The 26,250-nt window shown below is 43.8% G+C and overlaps 1 protein-coding gene and 1 long non-coding RNA gene across 6 annotated transcripts in view; one reads left to right on the top strand and one right to left on the bottom strand.

Annotated features, from left to right (window-relative positions):
- Positions 1-387: 387 nt before the first annotated feature.
- On the bottom strand, positions 388-5,328 carry LOC148053332 (uncharacterized). Its single transcript, XR_015708542.1, has 4 exons — positions 4,685-5,328; positions 3,136-3,797; positions 2,488-2,577; positions 388-1,256 (listed from the first exon to the last, which is right to left on the bottom strand). It is a non-coding gene; the product is annotated as an uncharacterized LOC148053332 (long non-coding RNA).
- Positions 5,329-5,786: 458 nt separating this feature from the next.
- ARFGEF3 (ARFGEF family member 3) overlaps positions 5,787-26,250 on the top strand; it is a 95,670-nt gene continuing 75,206 nt past the window's right edge. For all 5 annotated transcript variants that reach the window (XM_087775942.1, XM_087775941.1, XM_087775940.1 and 2 more), the window contains exons 1-3: positions 5,787-6,082; positions 7,238-7,289; positions 23,504-23,585. In XM_087775942.1, coding sequence (XP_087632068.1) covers positions 5,998-6,082; positions 7,238-7,289; positions 23,504-23,585 — 219 coding nt within the window. In that variant the 5' untranslated portion in view covers positions 5,787-5,997. The remainder of the gene's footprint in view (positions 6,083-7,237; positions 7,290-23,503; positions 23,586-26,250) is intronic.

Below are 26,250 nucleotides of genomic sequence, written 5' to 3'. Positions count from 1 at the left end.
CAGATTTTTCTAGGAATATTTCTAGTACTTCAACCCATTTATTTACACGCTTAACACCAAACAGGGTATGCAATTCACAATCCATTCCCTGGTCGGCAGAGATGGAGTTAGGTCTTGCCGACCTTTCTTGACTGTACATCACAAGCATCTGACAGCTGTAGATGCCATGATGTCCTTGTTTCCTCATAATGAGAGATATCTTTTTCTCAGTCAAAGGCCACAACAGATTTCAAAGCCATTTATGGCCCCAAATATGTATAATGCATTTGTACCTTTGAGTGACCTACATTTCATACAGCTATATGACAAGTTGTCAGTTCAGTCTCTTTCTAGACACAGCTTCAGAGAGCTTGGTTTTGCCCATTTTGCATATTCCAAATCTATGATGGCTAGATGGTACAATCCTGACTTTAGTATTCAAGCCTTTGAATGTACTGCTGTTACACTTTTAAGCTCTCTTTCCATAGATTTCCGTTGAGTACTGCATCCAGCTCTGGAGCCCTCAACACAAGAAAGATGTGGACCTTTTAGAACGGATCCAGAGGAGGGCCACTAAGATGATCAGAGGGCTGGAGCACCTCTGCTATGAAGACAGGCTGAAGGAGTTGGGGTTGTTCAGCCTGGAGAAGAGAAGGTTCCGGGGAGACCTTATTGCAGCCTTCCAATACTTAAAGGGAGCTTATATAAAAGAGGGGGAGAGACTTTTTATAAGGGCAGATAGCGATAGGACAAGGGGGAACAGTTTCAAACTGAAAGAGGGGAAACTTAGATTAGATGTTAGGAAAAAATTCTTTATTCAGAGGGTGGTGAGGCACTGGAACAGGTTGCCCAGGGAGGTTGTGGACGCCCCGTCACTGGCAGTGTTCAAGGCCAGGTTGGACGGGGCCCTGAGCAACCTGGTTGAGTGGGTGGCGTCCCTGCCCATGGCAGGGGGGCTGGAGTTAGATGATCTTTAAGGTCCCTTCCAGCCCAAGCCATTCTATGATTCTATGAGATTAAGACTATGGGAATCCTCTGTACTACAGAGAGAAAGGTGGGACACAATGAGTCCTCTGAAGTTTAGCTGTCTGGCCAACTTGGAACTCTTGTGATATCAAGTTTAACTCCACAGCTACTGCTAATTTCCTTTCCCCTTGAAGACTTTTCAGTAGAGTCTGATGGAAGACAGAGAGCTTTTATAGTTCAAATCTTCATGCTGCCTTTTCCCATGTATTCACTCTTCTTTCCAAACTCTCGTATTTCAGGGTAGAGCAGAACTGGAAATGGCACAAAGAAGGGCAGTCAGTATGACCAAAGAACATACATGAAGATTAAATAGAATAGTCCACTGTAGACTGGAATAAAAACAGTGGAGGGAGGACACACTCAATGCATAAGGCACCATGAATGGTGGGGAGAATGTGAACAGGGAAAGCTTATGCAGTGTTCCTCACAGTACAAAAGCTAGGTAGCATCAAAAACGTAAGCAAAAAGAAGCTAAAACTGTACAAAAAAAGTGTGCAACTCAGCTGTGAAACTTGCTGCCACAGGATAGCTGTGAAGGTCAAAAGTGTAAAGTTCAAAAAGAATTAGATACATTCACAGAAGAAAAATCTGTCGAGTATTACTGAATACATAAAGTGAATAAAACCACTGTCTCAGGAAGTACCTACTCGGCAAATTAACAGAAACTGGGAGAGCTTACCAGAGGAAGGGGCACTATACTCTTTCTACCCTTTCTTAAAGAATCCCCAACTAACTTTTGTCAGAAATAAGCTACTGGGTAAAAAGGACCTTGATCTGACCCAGAATAGCTGTTCTGCGTTCCTGATACCCTCTTCGATTGCCTTTGCAATTCTGCAGGGAGATGAGAAGATTATGGTAGATTGAAGGCAGTTAAGGGGATTTTTGCTTTCCCTCTGTCTTTGCAGAAAGTATGTCTCAGCAGGGCCAGAGAATCTTGTCTCTTATTTCTATCCTGCCATGGATCTCAAGACTTTACTTTTGCTTCAACTGTTCTTTACAGAATAAATGATGTAAGGTTATGTTGAACAGTCAGTCCTGAATATATGCTAGCTTTATTCACAGCTCCCACTCCAGAGGGTTTTTCTCCCTACCTTTGTAATCCCTGTGCTCAGCAGCACTCGTCGGCATTGTGCTTTGCAGTGCTTTGCCTTTGTTCAGCAAGGTCATGCTGTGGAGGGTGCAGAAAGCAGCACCTGATCAGGAACGACTTCCCTGAGCACTCAGCTAGCCTCCGGTAACTCACTGTGTAATCAGGCAAACAAGGACAGATGCCACCCTGCCGTCAATGATGTGGTTACAGTCTAGACAACCAACACTGAAAACAAACCCTGACAAAGGTCTTGCTTGTCTGAGTCTTGCTGCCCTCTGGGAGAGGGAAGGAAGGGTACCTTCCTCTGGTATCAGGTGCCATGAAGGCGTTGGTGAGCCCGTGTCCCAGCTACAGCCTCCTTCACATCAAGTTTTTTGAGCAATTTGTCTTACCTAAGGGGAGTCACACGTACAGAGCTTCCTGAGGAAAACCAGGCCCAAGCTTCTTTTGCAAGTCTGGTCAGTCCAGTCATGGGGGTGCTTCTGGGAAAAGAGTAATTTTGAAAAATCTGGCTAAGCACCATTTTTGAACCATGGAACCAGGCGTTTTTGCTGTCCTTAGAGAGTATTTCTTAGTATTTTGTAATTAAACTGGAAGTTCTCAGGGACACACCCCATCTCTTTGGTCCACACCATCCAGCGTCCGCAGTGTACAATGAGATCTTGACCAAACATATTGTTAAAATGGCCAAAGCATAGGTAATACATGAGTGATAATGACTAATAGCAAATATATGTGATTATTTCACCCTCTAACATGCCTTTCTCTCATACTTTTCCACTGTACATTTGGTTCTTTTTTAGGATCTCAAAGACTAGAGTGAGGGGGCAGGTGTGTGCATGGGCAATATGGCTATATGATACGGGAAGAGATTTAAACTAGCATCACGTTGCCTTCCTTGGCTACTGGAAGGAGCAGAGCCATAGTAGCACGGAGATCTCTGAAGGCAAGCATGTGCTGCTCCTTAAGTCTGCTTACAAGCCTAGAGAGAGAATTGTACTAACACAACCCTGTTACTCTGGATATCTTGGGTAGCTTGCCTTTGCTTACACACTTCTTGGCTGCATTCAGAGCTGTGGATACATCCTGGGATATAATCTGCATTCACGTAATGCAGAAGATCAGTAGCACTGCCAGGTGAGAGTCACAAAAGCACGCTGCATATCTGCCGCTGCATCTTAGTGATACATAACGACTGCATCCTGCAGATACCAGATCTGCATAGGATCCTTCTGACTTCCAGTTGGACAAGGCTTGAGCTGTGCAGGGGATCATCAGAGCTGAGTCCTACGTAGCCGCTACCCCGGTAGAAGTCTGCTGGCTTTGAAGAGCCGGGACAAGGACTGGTGGACTCCTGTTCATTTGGAGATGGAGGGCCTCACATGAAAAGTGCCAGCAAGCTGACTCATAGTACTCTGACATACATTTGCTTGGGAAGATTCATCATGGCTTACTTGTTTTTCCATCTGCATCATCTTATAGGCAGACCTTAAGATGCTCTAGAGAGCCTGAACATGACCTTTGTTTCTCTCACTCTGTTGACATAACTACTGGGAAAAAGTGTTTAGCAGCACAGAATCCATTTTGCTTGAAGACATTGGACAGTGCGTGAAACACAAATAAATACAAATCTTGATTCAGTGACATCAGCATCTATGAAAACACTGTAGCTCTAGTGAAGATTTCAGCTGCAAAGGGCTTCCTGTAGGGACCACAGAGAAATTAGCTAGTGAGTTGATGATGCATGTAGCTAGAAAATAATCTAAAATTAAAAATTAATTCAGTTTCATCAGTGGCTTCCTGAAAATAAGCAATTAATTATTTACTATGAATAAATACATATTTATCTTCTAGCATTCCACAGGTCCAAATGACCTCTGGTACATCATTTCTACATTAAAAATACCTCAAACACCATCACAATCCTTTTTGTTGTTTTTCCCCCAGGAAAAAAAAAAACAATCAAAGACTGGAAAAGACAGAAACTGACCCCCATGCTCATTTCCACTAAGCACATCACAGAACAAAGAGGAAGCACATAGGCAGGGAACAATTCATCATCACTTCAACTCGAGCCTTGACTTAGAGCATCATGGTTCACTGACAACCCTGGCCACTAGCTATTACTACTTTTTTATTCCAAGGAAGGTGGCAGAGCATGGTCAAAGATAAGAAACTTTGGGAAGCTACTTCTAGTTTCTTAGAGGATGGTTTATGCCCTGGAATCTGAAGCTTAAGGGTCTTTCTGTTAGAGCTTTTTTTTTTTTTTAATCCTTAGTATTGTAGCTCTAGGCATTCCCTATCCATCTCCAGACCTTTCTGGCATCATTCTAAATCCTTTTCTTCAGACACGAGTTTTACACTCTGGTGTTAAAATGCAACTGTGGATTATGCATTCATTATACTTCCGAACACAAGCAGGATCAGCCCTTGTAAGTATTTGGATAAGGGACAGCTTTGAAAGGCCAATATCCTATGGGAAATGCTATGGCTGATTCACCAGGTGCCAATATTCTGTCTGGTAATTCGCAGTTGGTACTCTTCCAATTAGCAGTAGGAGACATAACCGCTAATACCACCAGCTGCTACCTGGACTGCTTTCTTATCTGTTGTCTTTTTCTTTTCCCAGCCTGTTTGTCCTCTTGTATGTTTTGAGAGAGATTCTGCAACAAGACAAGGGCATTAAAACACTCAATTAACATTAACTGACGCAGTCGCAAAAAGGGCAAGCAGCATAGCCTACAGATAAGGCAGGGAAACAACAAACTGAAGAAGGCAGGAGTTTTGCTGGATGGAAAGCATTCGGGGCGTGAGGAGGAAGGTCTGAGCTAGCGGAGTAGCTGTTCTCTCTCCCAGGGGCTGGCTTGGTGGGGGGACACAGGGGTGTGCACTCTTCTCAAGGCAAAAGGCATAGATCCTGCAGAGCTCCTGGCCATTTGTTTGATCCCACTTGTTTCAAGGATGACCAGCGCCTGCACACGCTGGTGTGCGGGCCTGACTCCCTCCGCCCCTCCCGCGCGGCTCCGCAGGAGGCCGCGGGAGAAAGGGGCTGCCTGGCGGCAGGGCTGCGGGGAGAGGAGCGCCGGGCCGGCGGGGCTGGGGCGCAGGAATCCAGCCCTGCGGGCCCAGGCCGCGCTCAGCAGCGCGGCGGTGGGGAGGCCGGAGGGGCCCCGCAAAGCCCAGAAAGCCTCTCCCGGCCCCGGACGCGGGGCGCGCCGCCCGACCCCGCCGGTCCGCCGGCTGGGACCGCTGAGCCCGCACCGCCGGCGGACACCAAGCCCACCCCTCCCGCTTCCCGGGGGCGGGCGGGCAGGGGCTGCCCCCGGCCCCCGGCCCCCGCCCGCCGGCCAGGCCGCCCGTCGCCATGGCAACCGGCCAGGCCGCAGCCCGCCCGCCGCCTCCCCGCGCCGTGTTCCTCCCGCGGGGGCGGCTGCCGCCGCAGGGTCCAGCTCCGGCGGCGCTGTCCCCCGCTCCGCTGCCCGGGCCCTTCGCGGCCGGCGGCAGCTGCCACCGCCTCCTCTCGCCTCGGCGCTGGGAAGGGACTCCCCGCGCTCCCGGGGCGGGGGGGAGGCCGCAGCCGCGGGCAGGGCGAGGCTCGGCCCCAGCCCGGCTGCGCCACCGGGGCCTGCCCGGGGTGGGAGAGGAGGAGGAGGAGGAGGAGGAGGAGGAGGAGGAGGAGGGACTCCGCAGCGGCAGCAACTGACGTGTCCCTGCCATGGAGCTCGGCGTGATTCATCAGCGGCGGCGGGGCGGCAGCGGGGTGCCGCGCACCCTCCCCGTGTAGGCACGGCCGCGGCGGGGGCAGCCCCGGCACCGCTCTGCCGCCCGCACCGCCCTCCTCCTCCGCCTCGCCGCCTGCTCCTCTGTCCCCGCAGTTACGCGAGGATCCCGGGGGAGGCAAGATGGAAGAAATCCTGCGAAAGCTGCAGAAGGAGGCGTCGGGGAGCAAGCACAGGGCTATCAAGGAGAGCTGCACCTGGGCCATCGGTAAGGGCGCGGGCAGCGGCGCCGGGCTGACCCCGCGGCGCAGCGGAGCGGAGCGGGGCACGGCCCTGCCCTGCCCGGAGCGGAGCGGGGCAGCAGCCGCCGATGGAGAGGTTTTGTAACGGCGGGGGCAGGGAGACCTCAACAAACTTGTTCGGCGCCGGCCGCGGAGCCGGCCGCGGGTGGGGAGGGACCGGAGCGACTCCGGCGGTTCGAGATGCCCGGGAGCTCGGCGCTGCTGGAAGGGGCGGCGGCACCTGCTGGCGGCCCCGCAGGGCATCCGCGCCCCCCGCCACCCCCACCGGCCCCGTCTGCTTCGTGGGTCTTGCGAGGCAGATACGGGCATCGGTAGCTATGGGTTTCGGTGTATGTTGCGGGGGGTTGTCTTTTCTCTAAAAGTCGTCCGTGCCCCCCCCCCCCCGATATCATCGTAAAAAAACCCTCCAGTACAGTTTTCACTGCTGGCTTATGTTCGGGCATCTATTTTAGAAGCTGGATTTTTTTGACTGGATTCCATGCACTCTTTGATCCTTGCTGTATAATGGAAATAATGATCAATACAATGAGTTTTCTTTTAAGGGAATATGAGCTTAGGTACATTTCAGCATCCACCCATTTTCAGAGGTTGGCTGTGGCTTGAAGTGCTTTTGACGCTAACTACCTAAAGCACTAGTCAGTAAGCCCCTTCACTTCCATCAGCATAACTGTGATACTTAAAATTGCTTTAAATTTTTATTTTTCATCCATGCATAGTTACAGCAATCTGTGGTAGTTTATACCTGTTGCTGTCTTACTAGTGGCCTTTCAGCTTGATGTTCCATAGGTTGCTTCATTAATTGTGTGTTATCCTTGCACAGCAGCCATGCTAAAATCCTCTATAGTGTTCCAGTTTTAGTATATGTGTTGCTGAAGTGCTGATATGTGAAAGGGAGTTCACTGAGGAAAAGGTGGTACTCGGTGCCTTCTCACTGGGCACCCAGTGTCCTGATAGATTCATGCAAATCTTCGGAGGCTTGGAGCCACAGTGATTGTTGTTCTGTCAGCTGGAGTAGGTATAAACTTTAGGATCGTTGGTTCAGAGGTCGTAGCCAGATGTATTACTATGGTTGAACTCAAAAGTTTCTTTTAAAAGCCCTGTTGTTTCCTTTGGTTATACAGAAACCTTGGATTCTCCTGATGCTGCTGTCAAGATACCTCCATATCAGCTAAGGTAAGAACATTTAATGTTGAATCCTGTGGAGCTCTGAGTATTTGTAAAATTGAAGTAAAAATTTGAATTAAAAGTGAGGTAGACAGAGGAAGGGGCTGAATCTATGTGGTTTCTTTAGTTTGTAGATATACATATCTAGGCTGGTAGTAGCAGATAATTTGCTGATGAGCCCTTGGCCTTTAGCCATGAATGAAATGTAAGGAAATGTGTTAAAATGGGCATGAATATGTATAATGGCGACACTTAGTTAGAAAGGAGGGCTGTCTTATGGTCTAAAGAGTTTTACTTCTAAATTACAGCCTTCAGTATAAGTGATGATGCTTCTCAGTCTTCTCAGTGTGTTTGGTTTCTTTTAAATCTAGATCAGTTTTTGTTTACTGAAAATAAATATTCTAGAAACTGAAAGGTTGTATCATCATATAGCTAGGACACTGGGTAGAAACTAAAATAATACAGTTTCTATGCCTACTTCTTCCTTTAGCCTGCTAGGTTATCTTGAGTAAACGTTCTCCCTTCTTCCTGCCTGCATTTGTACACCTATAAAATGGGGGAGGTGGCACTGCCCTCATTTGTAGAGCTATTTAAGATCTCATTTTGGAAAGTCTGATTGCTATGGAGAAAATAAATAGGCAAAATTATTCACTGTCCCTTCTGACAGAACCATTAGGAAGCATCAAAAGTAACTACAAGTGCACTGTTCAAAACAGGAGAGCACTATTTCACGCAGCTTATAGTTAAGATGTGAAATGCTTAGGCTTGCCTTGTTAGAGAATGTAATGGATGCTAAACATTTGCGTGGAAAAAATCCATGGAAGAAATTGATTGAAGTCTATCGGATGCAAAGGTACCCCTTCTTATACAGCAGTACTTTAGTCAGAGATGATTGAGTTTATAAGAGAGTATGTAGGAGTGTTGCTATGAATTTGGCCTGTCCTGTAGTCCTCCTAGATATCTGCTATTAGCTGCTGACAGAGACGACACTTTTTTACCGCAGTATTACTCTCCTGAGAATATTTCTATCACCTTGTTACTCCCCACTGGCTTCTTTCAGATATGCTTGGTGCAGCTTTGTGCAAGGAAAATTAGGGATTGAAGAGCTAGTTATTCCAGAGCAGTCGCCAAATAGGGAAGGAATAAAAGCAGTTCTTTTGCTGCTGTAAAATCCTGTCGGCTGCAGTCCACAAGGAGCCTCAAGTCAATGGGGAATGGATGTAGCACAGGTCTGACATGACCAGTGCCAGACACATGCATTTCCAACACAGGCTGGGCAGCTGAGAACAGCTGGATGAGTAATTCCCAGTAGCTCCATTAGAATTAGATTATGTTTGCTTGGCACTGTGGTTGGAGAAAACTTGGCTTTTTATCTTCCCATTTATCACCCTTCGTCTTTAATACAGTGTATGGTCTCTCTGTTTTTAAGTACTATTCTCATTCCCTATGAATTAGTTAGTTAGCTGTTACCGCATTTCTTCCTTTTTCACTTGCCTACTGCCTCTTTACAGATATGCCTACCTTTTTCTCTTCTGCCTTCAATGTTCTTAATGTTGTATTTGTTTAGTTGGGTTTTTTTCCCACTGTAAATCCTAATCTTTTTAGGTAAAGCTAATACCTTCACAGGTGCAGCTATGATGAAGTAAGCTCTTAACGTTAGACTTGTCAGTAACAATGCGTTCAATATTGCTGGATGTTTTACAAAATGAAGGTTGCACTAGAGAATTTGAATAAAAGCTTTTGTTGTGAGGTCCTTGGTATGGTTCTGCCACACAACCTCAGACAGTGTGGGAGATGTTGCTGTCACCAGTACTCCGAGCTTACTCTTAATTTTCTGCTACCAAGCTACTGCCAAACTCCAGATCAGCACACTGAGCCACATCTTGGGTTGGAGTTCACCTGCGTGATGTGCAAATTAGATAAAAGTTCATCTTTGTTTGGTATTTGTTAAAGAACAGCACTGTGACATCTGGGTTCCTAACACTGTAAAAGAATAGCCTTGAAAATGGAGCAGTGGCCATGACCACAAATACAGCCCAGATGGGTGCAGGATGGAGAATCCTGACCATGCCACTTTCATGCTTTCATCTTGATCAGGTGCAGATTGCATCATCTGCTCTAACACAGATCAGCCCCTGGCTGCTCATCCACTTTGAATCTGCCATTCACCCTTTCTGCTCTAATATTTTTAGGTGTAGTAGCAGAGGCTGGAATACTCCGTGATAATAGAGTTAGAGTGAAGGTATGTATCATATTTCCACCAAGTGACCCTAGTCCACCACTTGGATCTGAGATCCAAAGTGGTAATATAGTAAAAGTGTTAAAGGCAGTGTGCCAAATAGTTCAGGAGAAAAATATGTATTTTTGAGGTCTCTTCCAAGAGCAGCAGCTGAATGAGTACTGCATGGTGGGAGAATGTTCCAGCTTGTTTAGTAGGAAAGTTTGGTGTGTCCTTAGAATATGCTGAATACAAGGAAAGTGTATCGGCACTTCTCTACAGTATATTTGGGGAGGTTAATGATCTAGGGCACATCTATACGGCACAAGAATGGGGGACAAAGATTCATGATCTGCCATGTCCAGTTGAGATAGATACTAGCTCACTTTCAGAAACAGTGAATCTAGTAAGTACCCCAATCAGTACTGTTTAAATTTCTCCACAAAGCAGCATCTGGCTTCCACTAGCAAGTTGTTCTGGTGTTACTGCTGTTTAACAGGATGGCCGTGCCCTTACTTAAGTCCTTTTCTTTCTGGAACTGAAGAATGAAGTCTGCTCACAGGAAGGAGAAGGTGTAAACTGCATATTCCCTTTTTTCCCTTAAAAAGTAAAAGGCCATTTGTGGGTTTTGAAACCAGAGTTCTAGATGAGTCGAGGTTCTTCATAATGTTTTCTTTTAAGACAGTGCTCCTAGTGTGAGAACAGGGAGGACAAGTTATCTCTTTGCATTTCCTCAGACTATGACTAGTTGAGTTCAGGGGTTTTTACATGTGTTATATCAGCTACGTACTTATCTGCACCATACTGTTGGGGTAGATAACTTCTATGTTCTGGCTTGCTCTTGACCTATCCATAGCTTCCTCCCTTGTGTTGGGCTTCTGTTACTGAACACCAGGCAGGCCACATGATAGTTTCCTGAAGTCCATGCAATGAGTTAGGGGGTTCAGCTGTAGCATTTGTACGGGAGCTGTTTCCAGCACTTGTCTGGTAACTGCTCAGATAGCACATGCCTGCTCTGTTTGGGAGCACCTGGGGTACTTTTGCCCCAAGGGAGTGCAGTGACTGGACATTCAGCCTGGAATGTCATTCTTTAATTAGTTTGATAGAGATCTGTTGGGTATATCTTCAGGCAGCTAAATTAGACTATTTTGCTGTTCAGCTTCCTTTGATGTTAATTGGACTTATGAATCCAAATCCTAGTTAATGACCATGCATATTAATTCTAGTCAGGGGCGTTATTTAAATGTCTCGCTTCCTAAAGAAATACAAATGTCCAGCAGATACGGACTTCCACACAGAGTCCTGTCAGCTCTGCTTTGAGATAGCAGTATGTGTGTGCTTTTTCAGTACTTTGACTTGTGATCAGACTATTGAGCAAGGGTATGAAATAGTAAAGAAGATTAAAGTGGACTGGGATGGAAATGACCTTATGTCAGTTCAAGGCTTTGCTATAGATGTCTTGTGAATTCTTGAGAAGGGAGAGTCATGTAACCCATTGGTAACCAGTCCGTCGTTGCCTGCCTAGTATGACGTTTGTCTCTGATGAACAGGTGTCATGAAGATTAGATATATACTAAGTGCTTGAGGAGGCTGGATGGATGACTTGTAAATAATGAATTAGATAAAAGAAATTGATGTGCTGGTGTTTTAATTGGTGAATTGATCACATGGAAAATAGCTTAAGAGAGCTTAATGTTGTCTGCCAGCAAACAATTGTTTGCTACTAAGTTGGGTCACACTCACTTCAGTATTTTCAAGATGACAAATTCTGCCCTAAGGCCAACCACCTACGCTGAGCAAGTCTCTCTTGGCTCATTCCTGGCCAGTTTCTCCACTGTGATTTTAGAGGCTGAGGTGTGATCCGTAGAAGGTAACTGAACAGACACAAGAAAATGAACCTTGAAAGACAACGTTTGATCAGAGCGGTTTAATACTGATGAGGATTATATACATACCAGAGTATAAAATATGAGGCTAGACAGCGCTTGCCAGTCACATAGTGCTTTGAAAAAACTTGGTTACACTAGAGTTTCTTGGAATGCCTTATGCAATTAAGTCACGCCTTATAGGCTGTATAAAACTTAGTGGCTTTCTTTCAGCACGGACTTGGTGCTGTGAAGAGGAGGCTGGTTGGGACTTTTGAGGGAGGCTGTGGCTTGGTGGGTAATTTAGCTGTTGTGTTTTGGTGTTTCTGTCCTTGCTGGAACCTGAAATCTTGTATACAGAATTTCTTACTATGTCCCTGCCATTCTTCATTAGGAAATTTTTTTTATTATCCTAAAGAGACTTGCTCATAGTTCTAAGATATTTCCTGTAATTTCCAGGTCTTTCTACTATCCTGTCACTACTTTTCTTTTCTTCTGACCGGAACAATGGCAAAATACGGTTTTTTCCCCCTTTTGTCAGTGTAGCGGAAGCATCGCTGCAGACTTGAGTTGGAGCTGTTCTGTGGAGCTTGTGTGACGGTTGTCTCTACTCTCGGAGAAACGTGGCTGAGGGCAGAAGATGCATACACAAGACTCTCGATAGTGTAAATTGCTGTTCATGCCAGCTTAAAGTTTCCCCTGTGGACTTTAAAGTAATGGCCATGAGACATGTTGATGAGTGAAGCGTTCTGGCATAGTAACTGATGTAATTTACATTCCTTCAAAGAAGAACCAGAGAGGCTTTCCAAATGCTTACTTATCTCTTCAGCATATCTGTACACTGCACATCTCTGTACCTAAAAGTTGCAGAAAGTAATTGAAATCAAATGCAGGTGCAGTCTCAGACCTTCAAGGCACCAATTGTGGGTGCCTAATTGGAGAGATACGGGTCTTGGCTTTCAGAGGTGCTAAGCGTTTCCAAGTCCTGTTTGTGTTGGTAGCAGTTCTTATGTTCGTTACTGCAAAAGCTTGCATCCCTCTGGTATTTCACATTGGCCTTTCAAAAATAGCCAGTGTTTCTGGGGATTAGAGCTGGAAAGGCAGCATTCGGTGGTGAGCAGGGTCCTCTGTAACAACCAGCTTATCTCCAGTTCTGTCTCCCCTGTTTGTGTCCCAGTGCTATTCATCCTGGTGCTCGTTTTTGAGGGCAATTTGTGAACTTCAGGAACCCAGTGGAATGTTGAGTGGTCAGGAACAGAATTAAACCTTAAACTTAGCTGAACTTTGAAATGTCTGTCCTCCTTGCATTTTTTTCCCCTATAATCATGGGAATTTGGGGATGAAATGGGTAGTTCTGCTCTGTGATTTATTTTTGCATCTCTGGCTTTGCATCTGACATACTTCTTGAGAAGCAGATGCAGCTTAACAAACTCTTAAATAAAACAACATGCTCACACATTTTAGCTTGCATGTGCTTAACAAATAATAAAAGCAGTAAATATGATGTTATCATCACCAAACATCCAATGCCATGGAGACTTCCAATCCACTTAGCTTTGCAGATAATTCATGCACTTAAATAATCTTGAGGCTTGGGATGCATTTTGGCTTCTCCATTGTGAAGAAATATTTGTGATTTAATCATTTCATTCTTCTCCTATCTACTTGATTTTGTTCATCGTTTTTATTAGTTTCTTTCTACTGGGAGAGAGTGCATAGGGAAGCTGATATATATAGATCTCTCTCTCTCTCTGATCCCCTGACCAGAAGAAAGGAGCAGCGAGGGAGGAATGACTGTCTCTGAGGGGTTCTGGGTGGCATACCCATCTCTATTTTACTCTTTCTTATTTTTAAAACACCTTGCTTCCTGCTTATGCTGCCCCAGCCACCTGGCATTAAGTGCTCCTGTGCTTTCCTCCTGAACCTGACTGCTGGGTATGTGACTCATGCTGTTCAACCATTACACAGTTGCTATCTGGCATTCAGCAAGTGGATGATGTTCCCTGGCAGGCATATGGCCAAGAAGAGATTCTAGTGGCAGCGTGGACTGCTGAGCTGTATCTCCTGTGCTGGCAGTTTACAGGCTGGATCCAGACTTTTGGGGGCATTTATGTAGTCCATTTGGTGTTTTGAATGGTGTATATGCTCTGGTCTTGATTTAAAATGTTGCATTCCTAGTTCAAATGTTGGGGGATGGGTGAGGGGAGGAGATACGTGTTTAGAAAGGCAGTGTGCCACTGTTTGATATGGTATTTGGCTCAATCTGCATGTTTAATCTGGGATATGTAACTGGCCCTATTTCTTGTCTGATGGGCAGGTATTTTTATCTCAGCAGAACTTTGCATTTGTTCTGAGACCCCAAAAGACAGCAGTGTTGAGAGGAAAGGGGTGTATAGGGTCGGTTTCCATCATCCATGTCTGAACTCTTGCTGTCAAGGAAAGATTCCAAAAGTGTTGGAAGGCCTCTAGATCTAGGAGTCCCTAAAAACCTGTCAGCTGGGGTTATGGCTCTTGAAGGTATCAAAGAAGGCTTGGTATTGTCATGGGAAAAGGTACATGCTTCTGAAAGACTCTTTCTGTTACTCTTATTTGTGGATTTGTGTGGGTTTTTGTTTTTGTTTTTTTATTTTTTTTAAAGAGCAGTGCTTGCTGTTTCTGAAACTAACTTTCTGCCCTTACGGACATTTTTGTAGTAGCGAACCTTAATATTCACTACTGCTTTGGTCTTTGTTCCTTTTATGGATTCTTCTGAAAGTCCATTCTAGATTTGTGACAAAGGCCCACAATGCACTGGTTTTGGCTGGGCTAGAGTTGATTTTCTTCATAGGAGCTGGTAGGGTGGGAGTGCGGAGCAGCCGAGTGGGGCTGAGCTGCCTGTTGGGGTTAACCCTCAACATACAGTTATTGTGGGATGTACGTAATTCATTCCGTACAGGAGTAGCACCAATAAAAGATGAGAGCAGCCATAGTTTTGAGTGCTTGTCTAATTTCTAACAACAAATGCAACTGAAACATTGCCCTGAGGGTCTAAAGGTGATAATAGGGTAGCAGTGTGTGTGTTTGTTTTAAACATCTGATCACCTTTAGTGCTTGCAAAGGAGAAGAAAGTGAGAACATCGGGAGGCTGTTGGTAATTGCCTTAGAGAATGAAATACGGTTGGGCGGCGAAACCAGGGGACGGAAGAAGAGAAGTGGCACTGAAACTGAGAGGACTGTTTTCCTGCTAAATAAAGCTTGGCTCTGCTGTGGTCTTTGTGTGATGCTGCGCAAGTCATGACTTTTCTCTGTTTCGAAAATGAAGGGGTGAGTGGGAATAATAAAAGTCTTTTCTCACAGTTCTTTTATTTACATTCCATGAAAAGTAACAAAGCTGCAGGAAATACATTACCCTTGGTTTCCTTGAATGTTTGTTTTTTTAAGAAATTGAATATGCCAAGGTGCAGTGAGTATAAAATTACATAATGCATTGCAAATGTGGGGATATTTTTAACAATCATCCCTTAGGTCTGTCAAGATTTAGCATTGCACTGCTGTGAAAGTTGAATGGAATTGCAGATTGCAGTATTAACCTTCAAAATGTAACTAGTAATGACCAGAAATATACTTCGTCCTCCCATTTGTTCATCAAACTGTTTTGTAACTAACTCCAGGCCATCCAGGTGTAATGGAGAAAATAAGGTCATTTGCAAGATGTCTATGCTGTAGTACCTCTGTGTCTCTTTTCTGTTCCCTCAATCCTACCCTGTCCCAGCATTGTAAAACTTCTCCTGATGGAAGTTTAATTCTCCTAAGATGCTTTATTTGTTGTTTTCAGTGTACTGAAATTTTGAAACAAAAATGTTTTCACTGCAAAAATCCTCAGCTTCCCTTCCAGGCTTACCAAATATAGGGAAGAGAGGTTTCATGGAACAGCTAGATAAGCTTTCAAAATTGTAGGCTGAGCAAGTCCAGCATGTGCTCTGCCTCAGGCCAGGAGGTATACACTAAGGATGGATACTCTGCTCCTGACCTCATTTTCATGCCGTGCTTCAAATGATAATCAATAAAACCACCTAAAGGATACAGATTGCTTTATAATGAAGACCTTGTGAGGTTTATGTGTGTCATCAAATTCCTTAAGAGCAGAGTTAGTAAGTGGCTTGTGCACAAAGGCAAACATCTGCTGGGGTGGATGTTCTAGGGAGGATTATAATAAGGTATCACAGAGAGATTACACTGCAGCTTTGGAGACTGGAACCATCCTGATTATTATTTTGGCCTTGTCCACCTCAATATTGTGTCGAATCTTTTGTTGCCTCTCTTCCTCTCCTCTCAAGCAAAGGCACATCCTGTGCTTATGGGTCTTGTTTTGTTCTGTTTGGGTTTCATCTTGACAACAGTATCAGGCTCCTATCTAGGAACTTTGTGTTTGTGTTGAAATCAAGATGTTATTAGCAAGTATAGCAAAGAAGCAAATGACCTTACAAGCGCTTTCCAGCTGAGTGACTGTGCTGAGCATTTTAATTATGATAGAAAGAATGCTGTGGTCTTGGCTGCATTAGGTTGGATGGAAGATTAAATTGTTCATGTTTGCCTTTCCCATGAGTAGAGCTATACTTCTGTTGTTATGGCAAATCCATTTCTCTTGGAAAGTAACAATCTTGTAAATAACAAAAATTAGAAATGCCACTGTGTCACTTTTTTGATACCAAACAGTATTAAATTGCAATCCCATTCAACATTCCAGGTTGAAAAATTTTTAAAGTTCTAGCTAACAAACTGTATTAAGTTCCATTTAAGCATTATTCCTCACTTCCTTTTCCCTATTTCATTCAGTGTCCTCTGATAAGCAACTCATATGCTTCCCTCCAGAGGCAGGTTTATTTTAGTGTTGGGTGAAGTGGTTACTTTGTGTCTTGGTTTGGAAAGCTAAAGGAGTCAAGGGAAGGGGGAAATACATGAAGCAAAGAGGATGGAAAAAGGAAATACTGAGCTGGAGGGGAGATCCAGAGGGAAGTCCAAGAGAGACCTGATGTCAGCAGCTGAGGTGAGAGAGAATCAGATATGGAAAGAAAAGGAGAGTTAAAGCTCAAGTCATATGAAAAGAAGCCTTTCCATTGTAACTGGATGGAAGTGAAGAGTTTTGTACTGTGTGGGGAGAAAAAGAATAAGATTTTTTTGAAAAAGAAGCTGCAAGTGGTGAGAAAGAAAAATGGAAATCATGGAATCATAGAATTATAGAATAGTTTGGGTTGGAAGGGACCTTTAAAGGTCATCTAGTCCAACGCCCCGGCAGTGAGCAGGGACATCTTCAACTAGATCAGGTTGCTCAGAGCCCCATCCAACCTGACCTGGCTTTCAGCCAGAAATTATAAAGTTATTAGTAAAGGTGGAACCTCACCTCGTTATGTGGGAGGCAAATCTCTTGACATGGGAAACATGCACACAAGTGTCTCTATGCTTGTGAGTACCTGGAGTAAAATCCTGGCCCTGCCGAAGCACGTCAGAATTTATATCAACGTAGTATGACAGCAGCCTCTCAACTGTTTTTTTTTCAGGACCTGTAAACTGCCACATGGACTGCTTGTTCGTTCTTACGTAGCACTGTAACACCAAAGTTGTTTAATGGTGTGTCGTCACCTTGTAGTGGTACAGCATCATAAAGTAATTTACTGTTGTTGTTTTCTTCTTGAAAAGGAAGGCTTCAGATTTTGTCTTTTATCCTGTTGCTCTAAGAGGTCTCTAAGTACTATCAAGAAACTTGTATTTGCATAGAGATATAAATTTTGGTGCTGGAAGGTCTCTTGTAGTCATCTGGTCTGACTTCCTTCATTGTGGAGGCATGAGAACTTGCCCTATATTTGTACGCTGCAAGCTCCAAACTTCTGTCTGAGCTCGACTGTAATACTCTTCCTAAGTGGGACGGTCACATTTCTGCTGTAGATAAAATGAATCATTTCTCTAGCATGTGAGCAAGGACTTAAAATCTCCCTTCTTCTTGAAGAGCTGTTGCGCGGAAAAGGATGTATTTATTTCTTGTTCTTCCTCCAGTTTTTAAGTACTTTCATTATGCACCATAAAGTTGTTGGTGGAGTCTTTTATCCATGTTCTCTAAGCTAGCACAGGAAAAGAAGAGTTATTTCTACTTTAATATGTACATGTGTTCATGTATACACTGCTGGAATTTGTTTTACACAAACCAAATCATCCCTTTTGTATAGGGACAGTATTTGCTTCTGTTCTGTTTATTTAAGGGTAACAGCTGGGAGTACCTCCAGAATTTTGAGAATTCATCTGTACCATTTATTTTCTCATGGTGGGCCAAATTTTCTGCTTGAGTAGGTGAGGCTAACGGAGTTACACGCTGTGATGCTTTGTCCATTTTAAGCTACGAAGACTGAGAAGCTCTTCTGAACTGTCAGTGTTACTCTGACTGAAAAATGTCAGACTCTGGCTATGACTGTTATCCTGCCTAACAAACAGCGTATCAGAAAATGGCAACAGCCATGAATCAAGTTCTTATCTGTTCTTTGACTGGGCTGTGAATTATGCTATGGAATGCAAATTACATGCTGGTAAGGCCCCGAGGTTCTGAATTTTGCTTCTGCTATGTAATTTTCAGGGGGAAGATAATGCAGAGATGTCTTATTTTTAATCTCTTTATTTTTAATCCTGTTTCTGAAAATTAATATGGTTATCACCATTTGCATGAAGGGAAATAACTCTTACAGTGGTGACAAATACTTCATTTATAGTTCCCCCTTCCCTAAGTCAGTATCATGGAGGTGAAGGTGGGCCAAGAGACTGTGTTCCAGGCACTAACAAGAAGAAGTTAAGATTGGGCCATTTCCTATCTTCGTTACAATTTTCATCATGAGTGAATTAATGAGCCATTATTCTTCTCTCACTAAAGGCTTTTTCCACTACAATGAGGACAGAAAGATTTTTATTATCTCTTACTTACAATAGTAATCTGTCTTGCTCTGCCCTTTTTGGCAGTCTGTTTTGACTGGCCTGTCATAGCATCCCTTGTGACAGACCTGCAGGGAAAGAGGTAGGTTGATGAGCCATGGCAAACTCGGATGACTAGAAAGGTCGTTGTAACCCAGCATGCTGAATATAAAGGCTATTTACGTTCTCATGACTCATTCTGCAGTTTACGAAGCTGACAGTCATGGAGTGGGTAGCTCAGGAAGGACAACCTGTGCTCCTGGAGGTACTGGTCCTCGATTACGCACTTGGTTCTGTCTCTGACCTTTTTGCTTGATCCTGGGCAGGTCACTTGGGATTCAGTCCAGATACCATGGAGGTCTAGTGACAAAACTCCAGGTAACCTCAGTAGGAACAGGACTGAGTCTTTGTCCTTGATGCTCTGTGCTTTTTCTGTTTTGCACGTAACAAGGTCCACACTTACCAAATGCTGTTTTCTGTAATGGAGTGCCTGTTAGTGCAAATGGCTACTGGTTTCTGGTGACCTTAAAATATATATTTTTATATAATTTTTTTTTAATTGGTCTTCTGGGTCAGGACAGGAGGGTGGTTGGTGCTCTTTCTTCTGAAGGGAAGGGGCTGCCATCATGTTGTACTCATTTGTTCAGTGTTTATGTGTTATACCAGATTTCAATAGAAACACCATGATTAGGAAAGCTGTTTCATGTCTCTGCAATTACTTTCTGTGCTGTAAAATCATTCTTCCAGACCCTTGTTCTGCAGTGACTCTGACCATAGCCTTTGCACAGGTGACCACAGCAGCAGGTGAAGAGTGATCCCTGTCTTCTCTTCTGCTGTCAGGGAAAGAACACTACAGCCAAGATCTGTTATTGGTGCCTCTTTTTTTTTTTTTTTTCTTTTCCTTCTTTCCCTCCTTTTTTGGGGGGTGTGTGTGTTTGTTTTGTTTTGTTTTGTTTTATAAACTGAGCTGTGTTTTGAGAACACTGCTGTGTGGACATATGCAAACAATGCAATTAGTGTGGATTTCAGCATAGTACACCACTCATATCTGAGCACATCCTTCTTCTTCACTATCATTCCTTCTTTACACCATCTCAACTTCTTTCTTCCCTCTAGCTTCTGTTTTCCTTGGTTTGTTTCATCTGTCAATGCCCAGGATACCTTATCCTGAAGCTTTTGGTAGCTTCCCCTCCTCCAAGTCGAAGGTGCTCCCTTCCTTTCATGCCTGCTCTGTGTTGTGCTTGACTCGTCTCATTCAGGGTTAAGTTGGTATTTGTGCCTAAAACTATGTGTATGTATGTCCACACCTGCATGCATCAGTATGGAAACTTAGGAGTTCCAGTGTGAAACTAGTTTCTGTACAGTAACATGAATGGAAAACATTCTTAAATGTGTTTTGAAGTATATTGATGTGCACCAGCTTATTCTGAGGACTTCACATATGTAAAATGTCTTACATGTGTAGCACTACAAAACCTGCATGAATTGTCACTTGACAGTATAGAACTGCAGAGTGGAGTAAGCAATGAGATCCCATGGTGTGGGACCACTCAAAACAGGGTGGAATTATAAAAGGGCTGTAAGGTATGAGAGGAAACCTCAATCCCTTTCTTCATTGCACTCTGAGACCAAATTCTGGTCTGCATTATCTCTTGTACAGCCTTATTGAACGCAGCGCTTAAGTGGTAGACCTTAGTAGGGACCAACTGTGTTAATGTACATCATCCTCTCCCATTCTGCCTGAGGATTATCTGCCGTGTCCTTCTGTGTTCTCATACTAGCAGATGATGCATTTAAATGGCAGGTCGAACTGAAGTGTGGAAGATGCTCAAGCTAATCAAACATTGCGAGGTATCTCTGCAGGTGTTTTATAGCTGTAGCATGGAAATGCTAAAGATTTAATTGACTGAGTGTGTAACAAGAACAGGAAATGACACAATGGCAGTTCATTTTCTCTGAGAATACAGTGGGAACACAAGCTGCGGCAACCTTAATTAGATTTTCAGTTAAAGATTTTTAGCAAGGATGGGAAGTTCAGCTAATTGAATCTGTTCTAATTTCCATCCTCCTGTTTGTCAGTTTTTGCTCTTCGTTTTGGGAGGTATCTCAAGAAACAGCTCTCATTGTTCTCTGCTCATTGCAGTATGTGACAGCAGATGGTAGGCAACCTGCTGATGTGCAGGGTAGCTACACATAAGCCATAGGAGCTCCCACCTGTCTTCATTATAATGAAACTGAACTGGATCCACTCCAGTGACTTATGACTGCCCTCCCTTTCCCCTCTCCTCCCAGTCTCCATCCACTTTAATGTGAGAATAAGTTTCTTGTGTATTAATAATACCCCAGATGTTTATATGCTGTTGTAGTGAACTGTAGAAAGTCTAAAAGAAATGTGGTGTTCTGCCCTGAAGAGGTGCAGGTCTAAATAATCATCAGTCTTTAGCATCCCTGCAGTTACTACTATACACTATTATTAATATTTTTTCTTCTTTTTCTCCTGTGTGTGTCTGGCTGATTGAGCACCAGTTAATGCACAGGGACCTTGTTTTGGCAGCTGTTGATCTACTGATTTCAAATGTGAGTTCTCCCCCAGAGGCTGATAGTGACAACTTTGAAAAGAGAGAGTATGTCGAAGTCACAATGTCAAAGTTAGCACTTAAAGGTGCTTTGTGGGTTAGAGATGTATTGCTGTGGCACCTCTCCAAACCAGAGAGCCCTATCCCAATTTACCTGCATGCTGTGTATGCTTCCAGGCCCAGGCAAAGCTGGCAGTAGACATATAGGTGGTAGCCAGCTCTGTACTGGCTAGAGGATTACTGTCTGAGCCCTGGAGTAGATGTTTTGGCAGTTTCTGTAGATCTGGATGATACGACACTCTGAGGAAATATTTCCTAGATGTTCTGTAGTTCAAGCTGTTTTGGATGCGAAACTTGCAGGTTTTAAGAGTCCTTCTGGTTAAATTGATTCCAGAAACATTGAAGGAAGGAGCTTCTGAGAAAATTGGGCTTTGTGCCTGCCTGTTTCTCAGAATATCCAAAATAAAGCAAATGGTTAGTTTTTAGTTACAAACCTATTTTAAGATACACATGTAGTCTGCTTCAAGTTCTTTAGAAATGTGTGTAATTCATGTTTCTTTTAAAAAGCTTCTTGTGGTGTTATGCCAAATGGCCTTTTACAAATTCTCATAACCTGGGAAGAAGGTACAAATAAGAAAAGACCTGCAGATTCTCAATAGGTCTTTGCCAAGTACAGGAGCTTGCTAGATTGCTTAACTGAGCCATGCTTGTGACTCTCAAGTCTTTAATTTATCATTAAAAGAAGGGGTTGCATTTCAAGGAGCAAATAGCAGATTTGTGCCCCTTGGTGTAGCTTGTGATTTGTGCTTTTTTGGAAAGGTGGAGAGAAAGGAATATCAATGGAACACACCCAAAATAGAGGTGACTTTTCAGACTGAACATTGTCACCTCTGCAAGCAGGATCCGCTGAAGGAGTTACAAGCGAGGTTCCCCAAAGCTGAGATGGGCAGTGTTTGGTAATGTCCATTTAAGTTTTTAAAAAAGCAAGTTCAGGTTGTAGACTACCATTTTTGCAGGGAGGTTGGTAGGTTATGGGCAGACTGTGGTAAAGCGTGACTTTAGGTAGCTTTGACAATATGTCTGGAACTCCAGTAATCACTAATGCTCTAACCTAGGGCTTCTCCTTAGCTAGTTATGAAGGGAGGATTTGTGAGAGGAGCAGAGTATGCACGCTAGTCTACTGCATGCATTTCATTCGTGTCAGAACTTGAATCTTTAGAATTGTAGGAGGGTTAGTAAATACTTTTATTTTTATATACTTTTAGGCAAATAAACTATTTATCATTGAGTCAAGAGAAAGTAAGCAAATTCAGGTCAAAGGCAGCTCACAGGAGCCAAAGAAGAAAAACTCTTCATTTTAATATTTTTAGAAACTAAACATCTTTGACTCTGCTTTGAAAAGACAGGGGGTTTGGGTGTGTGTTTGAATGCATTGAGACTTGACAAAGAAGAATACTTCAAATGGACCAACTCAGGCCTTTTTGGTTTCCAGTTGGGTAAGAAAAGACTTAAGTAGTTGTTTTCTGTTCCTTCTTACCTTGCACATACTTGTCTCCATGGGGAGGGCATTAATGCGATTCCAAAAGGACTCCTTGGGGTGCAGTGCAGACGGTTGAAGAACTAAGATTCTTAAGGGCTGGCACAGAATGATTTGCCATAAGCAAGTATGTCTGTACAAATGCAAAAATAGACTCTGTATGTACAGATAAGTGCCTCTTATGATATGTGACCTAATGAAGTGTTGCAAACCTTCAGGGAGACTGTGGTTGGACATGGGCTGATCAGGAATGAGTTTCCTGCCAACTAATAGGATTTGCTTACAGGGCTTGTGGTTACTATTCCTCAGATGCTGCAGCTCTTCTCTGATAAGGAGCAAGGAGTAAAGAGAGAAGTCACAGCTCCAGGCACTGTTTGGTTTGATCACCAAATAAAAAAAATTCAGTATCTGAGCACTGAGTCAAAAGCATCTAAACCACTGTCCTAATTCATGATTTATTTTAATATTTAAAAATGGTGTTATTCTGTAATCAAAGTACAGCTTAGTCGCCGTTCTAGCACATGCTAATTCAGGTGTAAACCAAACTCATTAGTGTACATTTGTTTTTGTCTACACCATTTATAGTTGGAGGGCGCTAACATGACAGGACACACTGTACTGTAGAGGAGGCCATAGACCATAGTCCTTGTGGGTCCCTTCCAACTCGGGACATTCTATGACCAAAACTTGACTAACACAAAGTGGATTATGAAACCAGTTTTCTAGCAACCTGAATATTAAACAGAAGGTAAGCGACTGAAGTGTAATGCTTGTCACGTAGAGTTGAAGGACCACTAGTGATCTGTGAATCCCTTCTTTATGCTTTGCACATTCATGCATGCACACAGAGGGCTAACAGTTTGGAAGTATTTTGTGAAATTTCAGTTAAAAGGCCATTCTTCACAGTATGTGAAGAAATATGTCAGCTTTCTTTAAAGGGTAAAAGTGCTTCACAGAGTTGTGAAATTCTCCTTGATTACTGTATGCAAGTGTTATCTTACTGAAAGTGATACAGCCCTTCTGGAACTTTACTCCTTTGAATACCAATTTTAGTTCCATTGTTCCCTCTCACTTTTATTTTTTTTAATTTTCCGCAGGGAGAAGTGTCTCCTTCCTCTCCAACTGGCTCTGGAATCGAAGAGCATGAAGCTGGCCCAACAGGCTCTAGCAGGGATGCAGGTATGGCTTTAGAGTGGGGATGTGTTAGTAGGCAGTGGGTGTCAAGGAAATCTAGGCTTTTCTTTTGAAAAATACTGCAGAAAAAGTGTCTATCCTTGGGTGGACGTAACAATCATGTTCATGTTGCTGTAAGTGTTCAGAAGTTAGGATGCAAGTAAAGGCTGTAGGAGCTAAAAATGTTCTGCAGATAGGTGGGAGTTCCTGGCTTTCAGTGTTGAAATGGAGATGTACTCTTATTTGTGTGCCCCTGTGCTACTCTTAGTAAGCCTTGCCATTGCTGAATGTCTTAGAAACTAAACTGAGTCAAGTTTTTCTGTTTTCTTTGATTAGAAGAGAGGACTGCAGTGCTTGGAAGATGGAGAGGTTAATAAAAGATCTGGGAGCTGCATTCTCTATGTGTGGGCACTTTCCAAGGTTTTTTGTACACTGGAAACAGTAGGAGTAGCATCTGATTTGGAAGTTTATGAAATTGCAAAAGAAAACAGCAGTGCAGCACAAACAACAAAAAGACTCTCTTGGGTTTGACAGTATAAAAACTAAAGCAGTTTACCTTTCTTTTAACTGGACAAATGAGTATGTATCAGTAAATACTTATCACTAGGGGGATGCTAGTTGTGGAAAAGTGGTACACTGCTGGGGTGTAAAATGCATGCCACCGTTTTCCAAGAAGAAATTTCTCCCTCAAAAAGGGCAAGCATGAAGTTGTTTTGGGAGTATAAGGATGTAAGTGTATCATTCAAATTCACTTAATTCAGCATATGAGGTGTCAGGCATTTGGTTAGAGAGTGCACTGCATTGGGTCACTACATGGTTGTAGGAGGCTCTAGCTAAGAAAAAAAGGTACTTTCTGAAGGGTTACTGTAATTGTTGGGCTCTGCCAGAAGACACGTATTCTTGCAGTGTAGCACTCTGGTCCGACTCTGAGATCCTGTGCCCTGTGTTTCAGATATATGGGGCAGGGGCAGGGTTGCTTTTAAAGTGAAAGCAACAGTAGACTAGTGGGACTTGAACATATGTCCACTCTTGTACCGGTGCAGGTATGCCTGTTAGAAGAACATTGTAGGGTGATGATCAAGCAAGAATAGTGGAAGAATTATGAATGACACACTGTCCACTGTAGTGTAACTTCCTTGAGAACACTCAGTGAAGATAGAATTTATCTTTTCACTCTTCTAACTTGCTGCACATACACTTGAGTTCTGTAAGAACTGGAATTGCAAAGTTGCAGATTTGCAGCATGGTACCTTAAATAAGAGTGTTACCTTCTATCTAGAAGCCTAAAAAAGTAATCCAGGCAACAATACAGTCCTTCATCTGCATTTATGATATGTGAAGTTTTATGAAGGACAAAAAAAGCAAACTGCACAACTGATGCTATGGAGATAGGTTAAAAAATAGGGTAAAACACAAAAATGAGATGAAATACAACTTGGATTTACCAAAAGTAGACCACAGGATCACAGGATGGTGGAGGTTAGCAGCGACCTCTGGAAGTCATCTGGTCCAACCCCCCTGCTTAAGCAGGGTGACCTAGAGCAGGTTGCCCAGGACCGTGTCCAGATGTTTTTTGAATATCTCTAGGGATGGAGACTCCACAGCCTCTCTGGACAACCTGTGCCAGTGCTTGGTCACCCTCGCAGTAAAGCGTTCCCTGATGTTCAGAGGGAACCTCCTGTGTTTCAGTCTGTGCCCATTGCTTCTTGTCCTGTCAGTGGCCACCACTGAGAAGAGCCTGGCTCTGTTCTCTTTGCACTTTCCCTTCAGGTATTTATAGACATTGATGAGATTCCCCCCCGAGCCTTCTTTTCTCCAGGCTGAACAGTCCCAGCTCTCTCAGCCTTTCCTCATAAGAGAGATGCTCTAAGACAACTTAAGACAAGGTAGTTTTGCTGTGTCTTGAGAGCTTTTAAGAAGACTGGAGCTGGGAAAAGACTTGAGTGGGTACATCTATTGCAGGATGCCTGCCACTAATAAGAGGCACCCATGAAGGTGGTTATAGACTAAATGGAAGAGGTGTTTCTAGTAGAACTCTGAGGAAATAGTGCCACTGGCCATGCTGGGAGGTACTGACTCGGATATTGGCTTTTTCCAGGCAGAGGAAATCAGACTGAATATTTTAGACTGATCAGAAGTTCAGTCAGTCTGTACTGAATGCACTCCCATGTATGTTTGCAGTCCTCATGCCAGTCACTTGCTGACAGTACTCTTCCTCCTGAGGACTGGATTGCATCCATTATTAGTCAACTTCTGAAGGACACAAAACACATCTTGTCAGTGATCAGAAGTGCCGCCTCCACAGTGCTTGTGCTCTGTGCCCTATCGGAGTGAGCGGGATGATAGCTGACTCTTTGTCTCCTGCGGGGCAGGGTATCTGCTAGCACTAGTTTGAGGCCAGGACACTAGCCTGAGTGGGGTTTTTTTGTTGTGTTTTGGGTTTGGGGGGCGTGTGAGGGTTCCACCCTCTCCCCGCTTCTGAAATGTTGAGAGGTTCTGCTGAGGGCATTACTTGGAGTGGTTTGCGATCTCTCGTGTCAGTTACTGATGTCTGCTTTCTTCTGGACACTGGAGAAGTGGGATGGGGAAGGATGATACCAGAATGGCAGCTGATTCAAAAGATGTTAACTGTCCCCTCGTCATGGCACAGGTCTCCCAAGTTTTGCTGTAC

This window comes from Nipponia nippon, unplaced genomic scaffold, assembly GCF_047370975.1.
Source record: "Nipponia nippon isolate SJK-2023a ecotype South Korea unplaced genomic scaffold, ASM4737097v1 scaffold_4, whole genome shotgun sequence".
Classification (NCBI taxonomy): Eukaryota; Metazoa; Chordata; class Aves; order Pelecaniformes; family Threskiornithidae; genus Nipponia; species Nipponia nippon.
Note: the sequence above shows the minus strand (reverse complement) of the source record. Positions and strands in the feature narration are given on the sequence as shown.